At 34.2% G+C, this 21,774-nt stretch overlaps 1 protein-coding gene across 5 annotated transcripts in view; it reads left to right on the top strand.

Moving 5' to 3' along the window:
• The window catches only part of LOC130448602 (tyrosine-protein phosphatase Lar), a 597,225-nt gene that overhangs the window by 569,177 nt on the left and 6,274 nt on the right, over nucleotides 1-21,774 (top strand). For all 5 annotated transcript variants that reach the window (XM_056786026.1, XM_056786028.1, XM_056786029.1 and 2 more), the window contains 9 exons: nucleotides 8,348-8,487; nucleotides 8,547-8,749; nucleotides 8,804-8,937; nucleotides 11,077-12,614; nucleotides 14,897-15,332; nucleotides 15,412-15,873; nucleotides 18,173-18,744; nucleotides 20,917-21,197; nucleotides 21,625-21,760. In XM_056786026.1, the coding sequence (XP_056642004.1) occupies nucleotides 8,348-8,487; nucleotides 8,547-8,749; nucleotides 8,804-8,937; nucleotides 11,077-12,614; nucleotides 14,897-15,332; nucleotides 15,412-15,873; nucleotides 18,173-18,744; nucleotides 20,917-21,197; nucleotides 21,625-21,760 (3,902 nt within the window). The remainder of the gene's footprint in view (nucleotides 1-8,347; nucleotides 8,488-8,546; nucleotides 8,750-8,803; nucleotides 8,938-11,076; nucleotides 12,615-14,896; nucleotides 15,333-15,411; nucleotides 15,874-18,172; nucleotides 18,745-20,916; nucleotides 21,198-21,624; nucleotides 21,761-21,774) is intronic.

Consider the following 21,774-nt stretch of genomic DNA (forward strand, 5'->3'; position numbering starts at 1 on the left):
CTACTTATACAAACCATTTATAAAGCATGTTACAACCACCAAAACCTTCCTTAAAATTAACATCGGAGATTTAAGAATAATCTCGATCGTATCCTGTTGAAAATATTTTTTTTTTTGACAGGATCATTATCCTTTTCTTCCTATCCATTTTCCTAAGGCTAATCAAGCACCTCACTCACAGTAGGTGATTTGCGGCACCTTTTATATCACGTTTTAATGAGTGTACTTCTTTATAAAAAAAACGCACCTTTTTTGACTGTGGTTGTGTGATTGTGTATAAAAAAATACGTTTTTTTCAAGGTTTTCAACACATTCCAACTAATTGCGCATTTTCTATAATTACATTATTAATTATTACATATATATATATATATATGAGACGATAGATACCTACATCAATACTGTTTTCCTTTATTTCATTTATGGAAAGTCTTTCATATGTATTTGGTGTACTTTATCAAACAATAATCTACTGATAATTTTTCTTTTTCCATATTTCATACAAAATAATTTATATGAGACTTTAAAGTAGATTAAAAAAAAACTATTTTCACCTACTGGGGAATTTTGATTGATTTATTAATACATTTATTATATTATTACTGAAAAACAAACCCCCAAGTGGCAAAATGGCTTCTTGTTACACAAACCTCAAACTAGGGCTCAAATTTTTGCTAAACCATGACATTTTCATTTAAAACCAACCCACTAAAAGATAAATTTGCTTCTTTTCACCCCAATCTGAAACCAGGGTTCAATTTTTTTCCAAAACTTGACTTTTCATTTGAAACCAACCCCTATACTGGCAAATTTGCTTCTTCTCACCCAAAACTGAAACTGGGGTTCGAGTTTTTTCACAAATGTTTCCCAAAATATGACATTTCCACTTAAAACCAACCTCCTCAGTGATAAATTTGCTTTTGCTCACCCCAATCTGAAACTACGGTTCAAGTTTTTTCCAAAACTTGACTTTTCATTTGAAACCAACCCCTATACTGGCAAATTTGCTTCTCACCCAAAACTGAAACTGGGGTTCGAGTTTTTTCACAAATGTTTCCCAAAATATGACATTTTCATTTAAAACCAACCCGTTCAGTGATAAATTTGTCTCAAAACTTGACTTTTTATTTATAACCAACCCCTCTATTGGCAAATTTGTTTCTTCTTATCCCATTACTCCAAACTGAAACTGGGGCTCAGTTTTTCCATAAACTTTTCCTAAAATTTGACATTTATACTCAATACCAACCCCTTCAGCGATAAATTTGCTTTTTCTTACCCCAATCTGAAACCAGGGTTCAAGTTTTTTCATAAATTTGTCCCAAAACTTGACTTTTTATTTAAAACCAACTTTTCTACTCGCAAATTTGCTTCTTCTTACCCCAATCTGAACCAGGATGTAATTTTTTTCATAAATTTTGCCTAAAACTTGGCACTTTCACTTAAAACTAACCTTCCCGTGGCAAATCTGTTTCTATTTACCCCAATCAGAGGCGAGGGTTCAAGTTTTTCATAATTTTTTCCTAAAACTTTATGCCTTTAGGTGAAGAAATTGATTGGTAAAAGAGACAGAAGGCCCACTGTGTGAGTTTTAACATGTCCTGCGAGCAGACAAGATCCGGCTCGTTTGGGTTACCGGTCATTCGGGTAACAACGTCGAAGTGGGATCAACAAAACCGCCAATGGACCCAATGGTAACCTATCACATTTCTAAATACTCTGTCTATCTTACCAGCTAATTACTTCACTTTACAAGTGAAGATTAAACCTCAAACGTCAGATTAAACCACCCTCCGAGGTTTAAACTTGTAAAGTTGCCTCTATTGGTTGGTAAGAGAGGCAAAGAAATCATCTATTTGTACGTTAGTTTGTGTTGCGAGCAGACTGCTTAGAGGTGTGGTAGGTATACCAAAAATGAGTTCTGGGTTCATTGGCGGATTTGATGATTCCAGTTTGACGTCGTTACCTGAGTGTCCGGTCACCCAAACGAGCTAGAACTTGCAGTCATCACCGACTAGCTCTTGCAGGACTTACTTTCATTCCAGCACAAGCCTAGAGCATATGATTTTGGTCTTTATGGCTCTCTGAGTAGATAAAATGACTATGTTCTGTCCTTTGGTTGTAGTTTAAATATTCCACAGCGTTATAATTTTTAGTTTTCAATATAAGAAAGAGAAACAAGCTGAGCAGTAAATTTTAATTAAGATAATTGTCTTGGAAAACTAGAATCTATTCTAATACTCTTAAGGTTCAAAAATTTTTAGGTTAACTTAAGATGGAGGTCATTTTGCTTAGTATCTGCTCCCTCTATATTCTAATTTCGAAGTTAATTAGACACACTCGAGTTTGACGTAGACCGTTTGCGTTCAGTTGAGCGAGTTTGTTTATTATAAATGTTTATAATTGAATTTTATTTGTTGTAAAGTACATCTGAATACTTATGATACATTTTCTCTACGAATACTTATCTATGAAAATATAGATAAAAAATTATTTCTCAATTGATCCATTTATTAATCTGACATTAGAAAATTTAATCGCATTTGAATACCAATACTAACAGTAGCTCCGTAGTATAAAAATAATATCCAGCATGAAAATTGAATTATATAGTCAGATATTTTAACTATAAAATTGTACATAACATTCATTTGAAGTACCATTCATTTTTTTTTTGAAATAATAACTACGATTCTTTTATTTAAAGCTAGTATAAAATCTCATTTGATTGCTGTGTATAGCTTTATGGTTCAAAACCAATTCCTTGTTGATAATAATTATTTAATTCACTTATTAACCTCTAAATTGCATGGATATTTAAAAATTTCAGTTTCAGTTCATATTTAACTTACATTGTCTTCAGTTGAAATTTGTTTGGTACCTTTCGCACTATAATCAATTTTATATTTTATTTCAATCCCCGTGGATAATGCGGAAAACTATTCACCAACAATTTTTATAACTAAAATCACGTGATAAGCGTTTCTATATGTTTCTAAAGGGTTAAAAATAAACCCTAATCTGTACACTAATAACCTTTTGGTAGGAGATATATCTAACTCCTTCATTAAGAGTCATTTCCTGGTCCTGGTGGAACCAGACATTTTGATATGGAATATTCAATATCTAATAATTCTTGAACATTTTTCAAATTACTTCATATACTTAGAATTGTCGAGGAAATTAAGAAATGGGAATAAATACTAGAATGTGGTGAGGCTAGTGTCTACCACAATATCAAGAACAGATCATGACTTCCTCGAAAACTGGATCATAATAGAAAGGCTTGAAAATATAATACAAAAAATGAAAACGAAGTACCTTAAAAAACTTCTGGGTGTAACCAAACCTGTAAAGAAGATATAAAGAATCCACAAAACTGAAATGGTACGACCGAAGAATAAGAGACAGGTCAAGAAAGGATTTGAGGCGAGAAGACGCGAGAAAAAGCTCCGAGGAAGATCACCAGCTAAATAGGATCGCTTTACAGAATAAAATTCACGCAGACAAACGATTAAAGAAGACAATAATGGCGACCCTGGCACAAATGTTTCAAAATAATCCATGGGACAAATTAACAAGAGAATACTTCACACCTTAGGGGTAGAAATACTTGTTTATACTTAAAAACCATCCCCTATTTAGATATACCACTTCGAACCACCTTGAGAGAACGTTTGGGAGCCAAGAAGCCACGAGGAAAGCTCAGAGGAAGACCACCAACCATAAGGGATCGCTCCAAACAATAAAATTGTCGCAGACAAAGGGTTAAAGATAACAAAAGTGGCGACCATGACAATGGAGAAGAGAAAATGGTTATAACTAATGCACGAGACAAATAACCAATTGGATACTTCACACTTTAAGGATAGAAAGTCTTATTTCTATTTAGGAACCATCCCCTATTTAGATATGTCAATTCGAAACAATCTAAGATGTCAAATAGTGATGTTTGAAAACGGATCAACAATGAAGAACGTTGGGGTGTCGAAAAAAGATCAGAAAAAGCTCTGAGGAAGACCCGTTACCATATAGGATGGCTCTATAGAATAAAATTCTCGAAGACAAAGGGTTAAAGATAACAAACGTGGTGACCCTGGTAATGGAGAAGAGAAAATGGTTAAAACTAATCCATGAGACAAATTAACAATTGAATACTTCACATCATAGGGGTAGAAAGGCTTATTTCTACATAAAAACAATCCCTGATTTAGATATACCACTTTGAACCACCCTGAAAGGTCAAATAGTGAAGTTTTAGGATAGATAAAGAAAGAAGAATGTGTGGGAGTCAAGAAGACACGAGAAAAAGTTCTGAGGTAGACCACCAACTGAATAGGATCGCTCTATAGAATAAAATTCTCGAAGACAAAGGGTTAAAGATAACAAACGTGGTGACCCTGGTAATGGAGAAGACAAAATGGTTATAACTGATGTACGTGACAAATAACCAATTGGAGACTTTACGCTTTGAGGGTAGAAAGGATTATTTTTTCTTAAAAACAATCCCCTATTTAGATATACCACTTTGAACCACCCTGAGAGGTCAAATAGTGAAGTTTTAGGATGGTTGAAGAAGAAACGTTTGGGAGTAAAGAAGACACGAAAAAAAGCTCTGCTGAAGACCACTCACCATATGGTATCGCTCTATGGAATAAAATTATGCCTGACAAAGTTCAAAGAAGACAAAAGTGGTGACCCTGGCAAGGGATAAGAGAAAATACTTCGCACCTTAAGGGTAGAAATGATTATTTATACTTGAAAACTACCCCATATTTAGATATACCACTTTGAAACAGTAGGAGAGATGAAATTATTTATTGGTCCGTTATATCGCTAGATATCTACTGATAGCTTCAATGGAACATTCTAGATGCAAGTTATAATCTGTAACGTATGTTTTTATATATAAACCCCATTTAAGTTAACCGCACTATCCTCAGGTAAATCTATTATTGTAACCATCCCTTAATATAACAACTGTATCCGTTTCGCTTTTATTTTTTTTGGTCTAATACTGCTTTTGGTACAAAAATAAAAATATCCCTGTTATATTTTGAACATAAAACCAAAAAAACTCATTTGTACTAATGAGTGTACCGATTATAAAAAAAAACCCGAATCCTTTTGAAAACATTAAAATTGTCCCCGAGAAATGGTGATGATTTTGCGATATCCTATGACCGTTCAATTTTGAAATTGGTTTATTTACAAGGTGTTTTATGACGACTACTTACCTACCCTAACATATTTTTTTTTCAAGCATATACGACATTTTTCGCTATTTTTGAATCAATACATGTGTGTGAGTATATTTTTTGAAAATATTTTTGAACCTCCAAGCATTTTTGTAGCGGAGTATACAGTTTTTTGACATTTTTTTTTCCTAAACGATAATCAATCGTAACTACATTTTGCTATTTCTTCCCCTAAAATAATGCATTACATTGGTCCTACAGTTGCTCGCAGTGAGTACCGTTTTTGTGTATTTATTTTGTGGTAGTGGCACAAAATAGGCGACTTAGAAGTCATCGTACGCTTTTTTTTTTATTAGAAAATGATCTTTTACCAAATTTTTTTTCGAAAGATCGTTTTCCTTCCAAAGAGGCTGGTTTCAAAAATGATGTTTTGTGTTTATCGGTACATTAATTGTGTAAGGCTTTCGGGGCCTTCGTACATTTAGTCTACTAGGCCATTGTCTAAAATGTTTATTCGTACCTCCGTTTCGACAACTAGTACGGTTAGCATCTTCAGAAGACAGAATCAGTTGAAGCAACTTCTGAAGATGTCAACAGCACAGCTTATTCTGATTATAAAGGTTATATTTTACTTAACGCCTACAATGCCACGTCCACAACTGGTGGGGGTCCACTAACGTCGTTGTGGACGACAGTTCAAGATGGAACGTGTATCTTGAGGGCTGCAGACTTGATGAAAACTTGTAGTTTGAAATAATCCAACATAGTTGCAGTTTCGACAAAACTGATTATATCAACGTCTCGTTTAGGACTTCTGCAATGTTCATTAAATTTCAGTATTTACCAAGATCTTCAATATACTTTAGTACTTCACTTTTTTCGCCTTCAAAAAAAGTTCTCTAAGTTTCAATTCTCAAAAATGTCTTGAAACTATTCAAACACATTAAAACCTTTCAATAATTTAGCCATGTTGATAGATTGTTCTCTAAACAAAAGTATGTTGTGGAATTCATTTAGAGCTGCACCTAATTCAGCCGAAAAATTCCAGGAAATATCACCGCATGTACCGCTTTCATCATGTCCGCGTTGAACCGATTCAAATGCCCCACAAAAGTACACTGATATATAAACAATTTTTCTAACATAACTTATCTCTGGCTTCTATCTCCTCTAAAGGACCGTCGTTAGGCATTACTTCGTGGAAGGAGGATCTAGATATTCAGCTCTTCCGTCAAATGCTTCCTTTCTGTCGATTTTGTTCCTTCGTCCCTTTGTACTCTTCAACACCTCTGCTGTCCAGACAGTATCCGTTGACATCTTATTCCCACTTCTATTTCTACTGCAGCTTCCCAAGTCTAACGAAGCATGCTTGAAACGCGATAATATTAAAAATACGTGCTCAGCACATTCGTTGCTCCCTCTACATATTGGGCACTCCGGGGAGTCAGCATTATGAACATGTGAAGGTGTTTTCTGAAGCATCCGTGTTCAAAGAGCATCTAGGTGAAGTAATAATTCACCTGTACGCTGGACTGAATTCAGCGAACTTCTTCTTCATGTCACACTATGAGTTATAACATAGGGTATCGAAAGAGCGCGCAGAGTACGTTCGTGTATCTCAGATGAATAATAATATGGCGTAAATAGGAAGGTAGGTAGATTATTCAAGTGATCGATTTTACTGAGGTGTTTGTCAAGTTGTTACAACACGACTGTGATGTTTTTTAGAATGTTATCTGTACCAACGTTAGTTTGAAATTGTAAAACTAATTTATTTTCGTTACGTTATGACGAAAACCCAATGTTGGATTGAATCTACAATCATTGTAAGCGTTAAGTGGAACGTACCCGATTTCGTAGGTTACTACGAAAAGTAAAAGTTGGAAAAGAAGATTTATTACACCTCCCCTGGCCCTAATAACAGCTTCCAATCGCTTTTACATGGATGGAAAAGTTTCTTTACTCGATTTTGTTCGATGCTATCCCATTGAGAGCCATTTTGAAGTCCTGGCTGGTGCTCCAACTTTTCTCTTAAGCTCATCCTATAAATGCTCGATAGGATTTAAGTCCAAGCCAATACATAGCCGCAATTTCGATATCCGTACGGAATCTGCAGTATGTGGTCGGACTTTATCTTGTATTAGGATGAAATATCTTCCATGTATCGGTTTGCCGTTAATTTCAATAAAAACCAACACAGTTTTTGTTTCTATTGAAATGCCTGCCAAAACCATCCAAGAACTTACTTCCAAAAGCCACGTTTTTTTATGCAAACAGCGCGAATCGCTCTCAGTTCTCCAGGTCTTCTATACATTCGTCATCTTCTATCCTACCATGCAGGCATAGTTTACTTTCGTCTGAGAACAATGGAAATCGTAGACGGACTGCTCGATGAGCTGGGGTTAATTTGGGGTCAGTAGTGAGTCTTTTTGGCTCAAGGTTTGCTGACTTGGGTCTTCTTTTGACTGTCCAGCCCTTCACAGCTACTCCTCGTGTTTCTCTAAGCTCTTATTGGACTTGAACACCTGTGAGGACTCGATTTCTCAGCTGATGGCTATGAATCGATCAATTCCATCGGATGTGCACCTCTTTCTTCTGGAATCTCCATCAGTCTCTTTTGCTCACAGATTCAAATTTTTAGTTATGATGTTTGATTAACTGACAAAAAAACCAAGTTTGGTATAGACCCTTAATACTAAATGTAATTTTCCAAATATTATAAACTGAAACATCATTTTGAAACCACCTTTCGATAATTTTGTTTTTGTTAAACGGACGTCTCTGTTGAAATAAAAAACTTTACGTGATGTTAACTTGATTTCGTTTATAAAAAAGAATTTTTTACATTGTTATGTGTCTATTTTCATTGCAAAAGCAGCTGATCTTTTCGATTTTTGTTTATTACTATTTTTTTCTGTAATTTAGTAGTCTATCAGATATTTAGTTGTCCTTTTCTGGTTCTCTGAGTGAGGATAAGGTAACTATACATGACAATGTGTTGGTATTCAAATGTTCCAGGTTTTCCATTGGTTTTGTAAACTGGTTTAAACATGATAATAATAATAATAATAATAACGTGTGATGTGTTGTTGCATGTTCAAAGATACTACTCGGGAACGTATCCCTAATAAATTTTTCATATTTAACAGTGCCGGGTGATCCTCAAGACGTTAAAGTCACTCCCATAAATTCTACGACTATCAAAGTTGATTGGAAACCACCGCAAACTAGAGATAGGAATGGAATCATCTTGGGATACCACGTACACGTCCAAGAAACCAAAGAAGAGGTATTGTATATATTTAATTTTCCGTAAAATTTCATTTAGACATTTATAAATGGAATTAGGGAAAGAGTTTCTTCAACGAACCCATGAAATTCGACGTTTTTGGTGATTCTCTATTGGAATTGAACGTTACGGGTCTTCAACCGGATACCATGTACTCCATTCAAGTGGCGGCGTTGACTAGAAAAGGAGACGGCGATCGAAGCGCACCTGTAAACGTTAGAACTCCCGGAGGAGTACCAAACAGACCAGCATTAACTCTAAAGTAATTAGTTTATTATCTGTTAGTACCAAAATTATTAATTTATTTATTTCTTAGGATTATTGAAAAGGTGCCAACAGTCACTATTGATTTAGAATGGACTAGACCTTCTCAAACCTATGGAGAACTCAAAGGTTATCGTCTTAGATACGGAGTTAAGGATCAGTTTTTGAAAGATGTTCCTCTTAAAGGTATTTAATTATATTATTTATTGAGAAATTATTTTTTTCTGTACAGTTTTGTAACAATCTGTTTTTTTTTGGTCTATATATTTTAGTTTTTGATTTTTTTTTCTTTATTCTAGTAGTTGTTGGATCGTGTGGAGTTAATTCTTCATATTCATTCATTTATTCGGTAATTATTTAGAATTGGGGCAAAAATCGTTGCCAAAAAATTTTTCACGCATTTCGGGTTGTTTCTGAGGGTACAAATAGTAAATTTAAGGCGGGGGAGACATATTATTTCCATTATTTTAGACATTACATGGTACAACTTACATATGATAAATCAATGAAACCTAACCCATTCTAAATAATTACCATCTTGGTTATTTTGAGGGTTTTACTTGTGGCAAAACACCGGATTTTTGAAATTTTTAATCACATTACATTCTAACATGATTGTGACTCATTTTTGGGTTAAATTCGAAACAAAAGTCATCGCTCGTTCATCGTATTCGCCAGATTTGGTACTTTGTGGCTTTTTTCTCTTTTCCAAATTGAAAAACTCACATCTGGAATCGCGCTACGAGTCCTTTGGATCTATAAAACGTTTTTATGCGATTTTTTCTCAAAATTTTTGTTTTTTTTTGTGTAGATTAACATGAAAAAAATTATGTGAACTGATTTTTTTCTCAAAAATCCAACGTTAAAACAAAGATTTATAAACATAAGGAATACTACTTGGTTATTTTGAGGCTTCTACTTGTGGCAAAACACCGGATTTTTGAAATTTTTAATCACATTACATTCTGACATGATTATGACTCATTTTTGGGTTAAATTCGAAACAAAAGTCATCGCTCGTTCATCGTATTCGCCAGATTTGGTACTTTGTGGCTTTTTTCTCTTTTCCAAATTGAAAAACTCACATCTGGAATCGCGCTACGAGTCCTTTGGATCTATAAAACGTTTTTATGCGATTTTTTCTCAAAATTTTTGTTTTATTTGTGTAAATAAACATAAAAAAAATATGTGAACTGATTTTTTTCTCAAAAATCCAACGTTAAAACAAAGATTTATAAACATAAGGAATACTACTTGGTTATTTTGAGGCTTCTACTTGTGGCAAAACACCGGATTTTTGAAATTTTTAATCACATTACATTCTGACATGATTATGACTCATTTTTGGGTTAAATTCGAAACAAAAGTCATCGCTCGTTCATCGTATTCGCCAGATTTGGTACTTTGTGGCTTTTTTCTCTTTTCCAAATTGAAAAACTCACATCTGGAATCGCGCTACGAGTCCTTTGGATCTATAAAACGTTTTTATGCGATTTTTTCTCAAAATTTTTGTTTTATTTGTGTAAATAAACATAAAAAAAATATGTGAACTGATTTTTTTCTCAAAAATCCAACGTTAAAACAAAGATTTATAAACATAAGGAATACTACTTGGTTAATTTGAGGGTTTTACTTGTGGCAAAACACCGGATTTTTGAAATTTTTAATCACATTACATTCTGACATGATTGTGACTCATTTTTGGGTTAAATTCGAAACAAAAGTCATCGCTCGTTCATCGTATGCGCCGGATTTGGTACTTTGTGGCTTTTTTTCTCTTTTCTAAATTGAAAAACTCTCTTCTGGGATCGCGCTACGAGTCCTTTGGATCTATAAAACGTTTTGTATGTGATTTTTTCTCAAAATTTTATTTTATTTGTGTAGATAAACAAAAAAAAATATGTGAACTGATTTTTTTCTCAAAAATCCAACGTTAAAACAAAGATTTATAAACATAAGGAATACTACTTGGTTATTTTGAGGCTTCTACTTGTGGCAAAACACCGGATTTTTGAAATTTTTAATCACATTACATTCTGACATGATTGTGACTCATTTTTTTGGTTAAATTCGAAACAAAAGTCTTCGTTTGATGTTTTGCAAAAAAATTATGAACGATTTTTTTAAAAAAGTGCGTTTGTGATAACATTTAAAGTCATAAGATCATATGAAATCTTAGGGTGAGATCTTTCCTATATTTTTTATCTTTAAAAGAATCTTTCGATGTTCTATAGCGAAAATTCGAGAGTATTATAACAGTATATAAAATTATCGCTATATTTTGATTGTTGCTTAAATTTTCTAATTTTTTTATTTACATTTCAGCAACTCACACCAATTATAGAATAAACGATTTGGAACGGGGTGTCGAATACGAATTCCGAGTAGCCGGTCAAAATCACATTGGAATAGGACAAGAGGCGATCAAATACAAGAAAACCCCAGAAGGTCCACCGACCGGTCCTCCCACCAATATAACCTACCATTTCCAAACGCCAGATGTCGTTTGCATATCATGGAGCCCTCCGAGTAGAGAACATCGCAACGGACAAATTACCAAATACGACATACAATTCCACAAGAAATCAGATCACAGTAACATAATAATCAGAAACGTGTCAAATACTAAAGCCGTATTTACAAATTTAGAAGAAAATACCGAATACGTGTTCCATATTAAAGCTTATACGAGTCAAGGAGACGGACCGAATAGCGAAAAATATACGGTTCAAACCGAACGGGATATAGGAAGAGCACCGATGTCGGTAAAGGCCGTAGCGACATCGGATTCTAGCGTGGAAGTTTGGTGGGAACCGGTACCGTCAAGAAACAAAGTGATAGGATACAAAATATTTTACACGATGACGGCCGTCGAAGATTTGGACGAATGGCAGCACAAGATAGTAGGTTTAACGGAATCCGCAGATTTGGTAAACCTCGAAAAATACGCTCAATACGCCATAGCGGTGGCGGCTAGAATGAAAAACGGCCTCGGAAGACTTTCCGAAAAGGAATTAGTTAAAGTTAAACCGGAAGACGTACCTCTTAATTTACGAGCTCACGAAGTAACCACACATTCGATGACCCTATCTTGGTCACCACCGATTAGATTGAATCCGATCAAGTACAAAATTTCCTTCGATGCGATCAAAGAATTCGTCGATTCGCAGGGAATCACCCAGACGCAAAATATACCTAGAGTTGAAATTAAATTAGACGCCGACGTTCGATCGCACACCATTAACGAACTATCACCTTTCACTACTTATAACGTCAACGTTAGCGCTATACCGACCGATAATTCCTACCGACCACCTACGAAGATAACGGTAACTACGCAAATGGCGGCTCCACAACCGATGGTCAAACCAGATTTTTACGGCGTAGTAAACGGAGAAGAAATTCACGTTATATTACCCCAAGCTTCCGAAGAATACGGTCCTATCAGTCATTATTATTTAGTCGTAGTACCAGAAAACAAAATGACAATCCAAAAGAACCCCGATCAATTTTTAACCGACGAATTGATAGCTAACATTGAAAAGATACCGGAAAATTCGGATCTACCTTATATAGCAGCTAAATTTCCACAAAGGAACATACCGTATACCTATCATTTAGGTACAGGTGAAAGTAACGACGGTTACGTCAATTATAAATTGGAACACGGTAAACGTTATAGGATATTCGTAAGATCGGTGGTTGATACGCCGCAAAAACATTTGTATACCAGTAGTCCGTTTTCCGAATTTTTATCTTTGGATATGCGAGAAGTACCTCCTGGCGATCCTCCTCGAAGACCTAATCCGAATACACCCACCGATACCGACGTTAAAGTTAGTTCTCAAAAAAAAGAGGCAGAGGTAAAGTTTTCAACAATAGTATTTTCTTTTCTTTTTTTTGTACAACCCCGTTTTGAATCAATAAAATTAATCTAACTCTAACCTAACCTAACCTACCGGACTCACACAAGACCAGCCTTCTACCCCTATCATTAATCACATGCTGAAAAAACCAAAAAATAGAAATCTAGTTGTAGAAATTCTTAGTTCGAGATGTACGTGTTATAGTTAACCAACTATATACACTAATGTAGCTTCCAAGATATACCAGGAAAAAAAAGGTGCAACGACTCCATACCTTGAACCAGAATCATACTGTGACCTTTAGAGATACCACATCAATAACGAACTAAACGGATGGCTAAAGAATCAGATGGAGTCTTACTCCAGATCTAAGATAATCCAATCCACTGTTGTGATAACCAGTAAAGTTAGTTATCGGTTAGTTGGTGGTCGGTTTTCTGGCAGGTCAAATACCACCTTAAGACGAAACAGCAGAGCATCTACTCTGTGAATGTCATACTCATTTCATTAAAAGGCTCAAGTACCTAGGGAAGCGGGACACAAAACCTCCCTACTTAGGAAGGAGAGTCCATGTATTTTGGAAGCATAACAATAAGATGTAAAGTCTTCTAGGTATAGGTGCAGTAAAGCCAAAACAATCTACAACCAACTATTATAAAACTATAATACTTGTAAGTCAATTTTGTGGCGGAGCCCCCGTAATTTTTTCTTATTTATTCTAACGGTACACACAGGGGCAAAACACCAAATTATCGGACATGTTTTATCGCCAGACTGTTGAACATACGAAAAAAAGTTAAACGTAAACCCCCATTATTTTTTAACGAAGTATTCAAATTTTAATTTTGATGTACAGGATGATCCAGAAGACCCTATGATTTGACGTCATAAATTGATTCCGCACTCTATTTTCAGTAACTTTTACTAAATCACTTTTTTTGATACGAGCAACCGTACAAAACAAAACCTTTCAACTCTTTAATACTTAAATAAATAAAACTGTTTTAGTTATTGGGTGGTATATGGTTTTTATCTGGAAAAAAATTAAAGAAACCGGAAAAAAAATTACGTTGATATTATACTCAAACTGCTTCGTCCCGTAGAATTATTTGTGAGTGTAGCTTTTAGAAATAACCATATGAAGAATAATGATTCTGTCCGGGACCCTAGAGATCGTTAATAAAATTCTGACCGTATAGGTGCCGCGATTGCTTAATGCTGATCAAAAGCCTGCTTGCATTAAAAGTTAAAACGTTATGCAAGTGAAATTTTTGTCGATACATGGATGGGACTTGGGTGCACTGTTGCAGTCCAAAAACAAAAATACAATCGAACCAATGAACTAGAACCGATGAACTTATTCCCAAGAAAGCAAAAACCTGGTTCTGGCCACAATGTTTTTCGGACAAACCAAAACCCCCTTTTCCATTTTTTGTTTTTATAGCTATCCAGATACTGACTTTTATTTCTTTACTGACTTTTTTGTTTTTACAAGTCTTGTCGATTGAAAAAAAAGCGAGAAAGGAAGAATTTTTTTCCTTCTGGACAGTCTAAAGATCGTTCAAGCTTAGAGGGCTCTCAGGAAGGTGAAAACTCACAATTTACAAGATAATAATCCGTTCCTTAGACACATATGGATGTGAGACATGGACTATGACGACGACAAGTGAGCGAAGCTTGAACTGCTGCGAACGTAAGATCCTACTAAAGATTTTTGCCCCTGTATGCGAGAATTGGGGCTTGGAGGATCTGAGGGAATGCTGAGCTGAGACAGATTTGGTGGCGTTTATCTAGAGGGGTCCGTGGAGGGGATGCCTGTTGATCTATACTCTCGCAGAGCCATGTATGGAGTTCATGGAAGACGTCGACTGGGAGGAAGACCACGCCTTAGAGGGTTAGAGGACGTTGAGACGGACTTGATCCAGCTAATGGTTCGACATTGTGGGCACCATGCTCGGGACAGATTGTGACAAGGCCCAGGTTCTCAAAGGACCGTAGCGCTGTTAAAAAAATTGACGATGGACAATGATAACGGAAACTAAGAAGCAAAGCTTGACCAAAAAAAATATGGGGAAATTCGAAATTTCGGATGTTTCGCCCCACTGTACGATGGCACAATGCTTCTTACTTCATTTATTTAAGTACATACACTAGCCAAATCACTATTTATAGTATTTATACTAAAAAGAATTTCTCGATAATTCGGTTCCATAAAGTAAACAAACAAAAAGAACCTTCCCAGAAATTGCTTCTATAAAAGTTTTTTTTTGTTATTATAGGTGTTCAAAATCATCGGACCGATAATAGCAGCCCTACTTCTGTCTGTGATACTAGTGATATTATTTATATTAAGAAAAAGAAGACAACCTTGTAAAACTCCCGATCAGACGGCCGTTACAAGACCGTTAATCCAACCGGATCTGAATGCTAGTATAGCTCCTAGCGACCCAGTCGAAATGAGAAGATTAAATTTCCAAACGCCGGCTATGATATCACATCCTCCTATTCCTATATCGGAATTAGCCGTTCATATAGAAAAACTAAAAGCCAACGATAATTTGAAATTTTCTCAAGAATACGAAAGTATCGAACCCGGACAACAATTTACGTGGGATCATTCTAACATGGATGTAAATAAACCTAAAAATAGATACGCCAATGTCATTGCTTATGATCATAGTCGGGTAATTTTACCCAGCGAAGGAGGCGTTTTAGGTACGTACAACAATTTGACCAAACTTAACCTAACCTAACCTAACATTTTGACAGTTATTTTCGACGTTTTTAATTTCAGGTACCGATTACATAAACGCCAATTACTGCGACGGTTATCGAAAGCACAACGCTTACGTCGCTACCCAGGGTCCTTTACCGGAGACGTTCGCCGATTTTTGGCGGATGTGTTGGGAATTGAAATCGGCTACGGTTGTTATGATGACGAAATTAGAAGAAAGGACACGAATTAAATGCGATCAATATTGGCCGACGCGCGGTACCGAAACATACGGTAGTATGAACGTGACAGTTACGGAAGTCCACGAATTAGCCACGTACTGTATCCGAACGTTCCAGATTCACAAAGAGGGTTACAGCGAACGGAGGGAATTGAAACAATTGCAATTTACTGCTTGGCCGGATCATGGGGTGCCCGATCATCCGGCGCCTTTCTTGCAATTCTTAAGAAGAGTCAGAACTTTGAATCCGCTTGATGCCGGACCTATTATTGTACATTGTTCTGCGGGAGTAGGAAGAACAGGTGAATAACTTTCCTAAATTCCTATATAGTTTACCAGATGTGATGTAAAAAATAATTTTAGTATCTATTGAGGCAACCGGTGACAAGTTTAAACCCCTTCAAGCTTCAGTGTGTTACTAAAATATATATAGTAAGATCGTAATTAAATTACTCGGATCTTGAATAGTACATCAAAATTAAGTCACAAAAAAATACCAAAGAAGCTTATGGAATGTTATTGTGATAATATAGACACTTTAAATACTGTTTACAAGTGGTAAAAGCGATTTAAAATTGAGGGTGATTCAATTAAAGACTAGGAACTGTCCATACGTCCTTCTACCTCTCTTAAGAGGTGAAAATATGTAAAAATTGCACAAATTTGTTCCTTCAAATACACTATTTGAGATATTAAATAAGAAAATGTCCTGAAAAATTATTACTAAAAAGTTTCCTATCCGCATGATACACCAGACTTAGTACTATGCAACTTCTGGATGTTCCTGATAATAACAAATGTGCTTAAATAAAAACATTTCGATATTAACGTTAAGTAATTTGTAATCACACCTCGTACCTTGATTGTAATATAATTATTTTTGTTCTAGTGTAACTAGTTGTTATGTCTCTTTGGTGGTAAAATTAGAACGTGACCGTTCACTATTACTTTAACTGTAGTTGGAGAACCACAATATTACCTTTGAAATACTGATTAGATAGTAAAGTTCAAAATAATTTGTTTCAAACTGTTTTTAACAAAAAGAAAAAGGAAGACTGGATACTTTCTTCGCTGTATGAATAGTTCAATTTGTTACTAAAAGAAACTTTATAAGTTGAAGTATCTACTGCACCAACAAGAAGGAAAATTAAATATATCATTCAATTCACTCAACCAGAACATTGTGATTCCATCATTCAATGTTCAAGATCATTTACTAGACAAATAAAACACTTGTCATACTGAAAATGAAAAACCACAATGGTACATTTGAACTACTAATCAGATATTGACTTGTCATACTGAAAATGAAAAACCACTGTGGTACATTTGAACTACTAATCAGATAAGATATTGACTTGTCATACTGAAAATGAAAAACCACTGTGGTACATTTGAACTACTAATCAGATATTGACTTGTCATACTGAAAATGAAAAACCACAATGGTACATTTGAACTACTAATCAGATATTGACATAAAACTATTAAATTGCGAAAAAAGGAATATATGAAATACACTAAATGGAATATTTAAATACCTTCCTACTTCCTGTCATTCGTAGATGTTTAAATTTTTTTAATTTTGAGCTTAAAACTGATAAAGTATTATCGAAAAGATTACTGATTAAAATAAAATATTGTAAATTGTTATTATTAATAAATAGTTATCAATTAATCTACTACTTAACTAACATGGTGACTTTATTTTAAGGTGATTTTGGTCCTGTACTCGATGAGAATTAAATATTTCAATTTTATTAAATGACACAAACCTCATAATCAAAAATAATTTCCCTTTCATCAAAACCAACTTCTAACTAACCATGTGGACCATAGATAAATAATTTGAATGAGAAATGGACAATAAAACAATGAGGATTGTCGCGTTTGAATATATTCTCCGAAATGTCATGTCAGATTTTCAAAAGTTCGTTTGAAATGTTTTCGAAAACGCAATGGTTTGAAGGGTATAGTCATCCCTATGAATAGTTGTTTCCCAATGCTTTTAGAGCTTTGTCCTTTTGATGAAACAAAGCTTCGTATACATTTTCATTGGTAGGAAATGAATGGAAAGTTTCCAAGCGTTTTTTAACAAATTTTGACAGTTGTATTTCGAAATTTCACTTAGTTATCAATCAGTAGCTCCTACTGGTCAATATGAAAATAGTAGCCCTCAGAAACGTGAAGAAAAAGAAGTGTATTTTTCTAACTCCTTATAAATTATTAGAGTGTGATTATCTATGATTGTTGACACCCATTTTCCTTGAAAAATATGTTACCTTCCAGGTTTGAGATTGGTATATTGATTTCTGAGATCTTTAGGATCTATCCAATTATTTTTGTAAAAAAACTGAAGCCTATACTTCACTTGTATACTCTTAAAAATATCATTTTCTTAATATTTTCAAAATTCTGTTTCCTTTAAGCTTTTTTATTCACACTGTGTTGCCTTAGTTGCAAAATCAAGCAATTTTTTAATAAATAAATGCATTATATTGAATGGAACGGAACGGAAAATTGAATAAATGATATTTAGATATGACAACGATGCTTTAGTGGAGCATTATTTTCAATATTTCAATTTATTTTCTTTTGCAGGTTGTTTCATTGTAATCGATTCGATGCTTGAACGTATGCGACACGAAAAAACCGTGGATATTTACGGTCATGTGACATGTTTGCGCGCCCAACGTAATTACATGGTCCAAACGGAAGATCAATATATCTTTATCCACGATTCTTTATTGGAAGCCTACATTTGCGGTCAGACTGAAGTACCGGCGAGAAATCTTCATTCACATATCCAAAAATTGATGCAGCTCGAACCGGGAGAAAACATATCGGGGATGGAACACGAATTTAAAAAATTGAGTAACATTAAGACTGATTCATCACGTTTCGCGACTGCGAATTTGCCTTGCAATAAGCACAAAAACCGTTTGGTACATATCTTACCGTTCGAAACCACAAGGGTATGTCTTACCCCATTGAGAAATATTGAGAGTTCCGATTATATCAATGCTAGTTTCATAGACGGTTATAGATATAGGAAGGCGTATATTGCTACACAAGGACCTATGTCCGATACTACTGATGATTTGTGGAGGATGCTGTGGGAGCACAATTCTACTATTATAGTCATGCTGACGAAACTTAAGGAAATGGGAAGGGTAAATATATATATTTTTTTAAATTTATTTAATCGTAACTCATCTTACCGTACGTTGTGTGCCATATATTTCGTTCTCCATGCATTTCTATCTTCCTTTTTTGCTCTTTTATTCCTTCCTATTTTATTTCCTTTATCTTAACATTTTTTGTTCCATGTTTTTCTTGGTCTTCCTCTATAATTTTTGCTTGTTATTTTGGATTTTAACGTTTTCTTTGGTATTCTGTTTTCGGGCATTTATGGGGACTTCTTGATTTAATGTCAATGTCTAGCAGACCTCACTACTTTTCCACACAATTTCTTTTTTTATATATTTTTTGTGCTTCGTGTATGCCACTATTTCTATTTTTATGTTTTTTTTTTACTTATGCATCTTTACTACAGAATGATGCTCTCATTGTATTAAATATTTCACCCTCTTTCCTTTTTCTTCATTTATTTCCTGCTCTATTTTCTATTATTGCATCTAAATATTCATATTTTTATACTTATTCAATTTGATTTTCTTGTATTTGAATAATATGTATTTCTGTTTGTATATATTGTTTTCCATGCCTTCTATCTTCTTCCGTTTGCTCTTTTATACCTTTCTATTTTATTTACTTTATCTCAGCAGCTTTTCTACATTTTTTATTTCATATTTCACTTGGTTTTCCTCTATAATTTTTGCCCGATATTCTGGATTATCTTTAGGATACTATTTTTGTGCATTGGGCATATGTGTCCTAACCGTTTCAATCTTATCTCTGGTTTTATCTTTAGTATTTCTCTATTTGTTTCATTTCTTACTCTATTTTTTTTATCTTCTATTTTCTTTAGGAATATTATTTTTCATTGTATTTTTAGGGTCTAATTGATTTTGATTTAATGTCAATGTCTAGCAGACCTAACCATTTTTTCACAATTTCTATTTCTATGTTTTTTATGCTTCTTTTTTTCAAATGCTTTCATTGTATTAAATATTTCACTCACTTTTCCTTTTCTTTCATTTATCTACTTTTACAATTTAATTTCATATTCATTTCTGTATTTCCATGTCTTAGATGTTCTTCCGATTCTACCAGTAAAACCAAATCATCTGCGAATATCAATTCCCTCATATATGTTGGTTCCATTCTCCCTATAATAAATTTTTGTTTGCTTCTTTTAATGTTTCATCAATTATTATTGTGGAAAGTAGTGGAATTATAACAACACTTATCTTTATGACATATTCCCTCAATTCTTCGTTGTTTGCTCATACCACATTTTTATTATTCTTGTACATTGTTTTTATAATTGTTATTGTCCTCTGATCTATATTACAGTTATTAAGTATTTTGAATATTCTTATTCGATCAAAAGCTTTCTCCAAATCTATAAAACATAAATGAACTTCCATATAATCATTTTTTCATGTAATTGCAAATATAAAGTCGTTTGTTTCCACTTCCGAACACACATCGTGAGTCGTCTTAAGTGTCTACGACTTTACTACGATTTTTATTGGTTTCCTTGTTATTGTTATTTTTCTTGCTGCATTATCTCATTAATTAATTCTGTTGATTCATTTATCACTTCTTCATCCATATATTTAATCATTTTAGCAGGTATATTGTTTCTTCTTGGCGCTTTTCCTAGATTTAATTACTTCTATCACTTCTTCTTCCTTGTGTTTTCAAAAATTCAATTACTGCCTATTCCTACAATATCTTCTTCAATATATGCATTTGTAATCTCATCAAAATCATTATTACTCTATCTTCCTCGGTTATTATATTTCCTTCCTTGTCTTTTATATTCATCATATATTCCTTTTTAAATACTTCAGTGTTCCATGTAATAATTTTTTATTTTCCCTAAAGTTTTCTGTCGTTTTATGCCCGAAATTTATTCATGATTTTTCTTAGACTTCTTTTACTTTAGTTGATCTTTTTCTTACTGAATATTTTTCATAATCATCTGTATTTAAGTATTTCAAACTTTTTTATATTTCATTAACTTTCTTACCTCATCCATCCACCATTCTTTCTGGTTTATATTCTTCGTAGGTATTTTTGATTCTCCATGTCTCTTTAGCAGCTTCAAGGATACTATTTTTAAATCTCTTTCATTTTTCTTCCACTCTTTATTACAATTTTTCAAATTAAATTGAAAGAAACAAATTTTTACATAATTCTGTATAAAATGTTAGGAAAAATGTCATCAGTATTGGCCCAGTGAAAGATCTGTGAGATATCAGTGCTTCGTCGTGGATCCTATAGCCGAATATAACATGCCCCAGTACATACTGAGAGAATTCAAAGTAACTGATGCAAGAGATGGTTCATCCAGGACAATAAGACAATTCCAGTTTACCGATTGGCCGGAACAGGGAGTTCCCAAATCAGGAGAAGGATTCATCGATTTCATCGGACAGGTTCATAAAACTAAGGAACAATTCGGACAGGATGGTCCGATTACCGTTCACTGTAGGTAAGTATCTAATTATTATTTTATCAATAAAATTCTCCTGAATATTTTTTTGTTTGTTACTGTAATGATTTTTAAAAAATGGTTCCTGGGAAGATCCACAAATGGGATTAAATTTTTCAAATTGAAAGGGACTTGTGTTGTGGCGCTTTGTCATGATAAAGAAGGAAGCAGTAGATGCATTTTTCAAGTATCTTCCTATCACAAACATTCCAGTACCCCAAGACAATTTTAATGAACCTTCCTCATTCTAAATAGACTCATTCCACTGGTAAACAATCTTCAAAGTTACCACATTATCACCGTAGACTAATTTTAATATGTCGTGGGCTTCCTTTGAACTATTTTCATTTACCAACAATATGGAAATTATAATGAAAAATTTTTTGGAATTGGTGGTTAAATGATTGTAACAAACATGCTTTTTTAGTGCTGGGGTTGGTAGAACTGGTGTGTTTATAACACTGAGCATAGTTCTCGAAAGGATGCAGTATGAAGGAGTTGTAGATGTATTCCAAACAGCAAGGATATTAAGAACGCAACGACCAGCTATGGTTCAAACAGAAGTAAGTTAATCATT

This window comes from Diorhabda sublineata, chromosome 9 (genome assembly GCF_026230105.1).
Source record: "Diorhabda sublineata isolate icDioSubl1.1 chromosome 9, icDioSubl1.1, whole genome shotgun sequence".
Taxonomy (NCBI): domain Eukaryota; kingdom Metazoa; phylum Arthropoda; class Insecta; order Coleoptera; family Chrysomelidae; genus Diorhabda; species Diorhabda sublineata.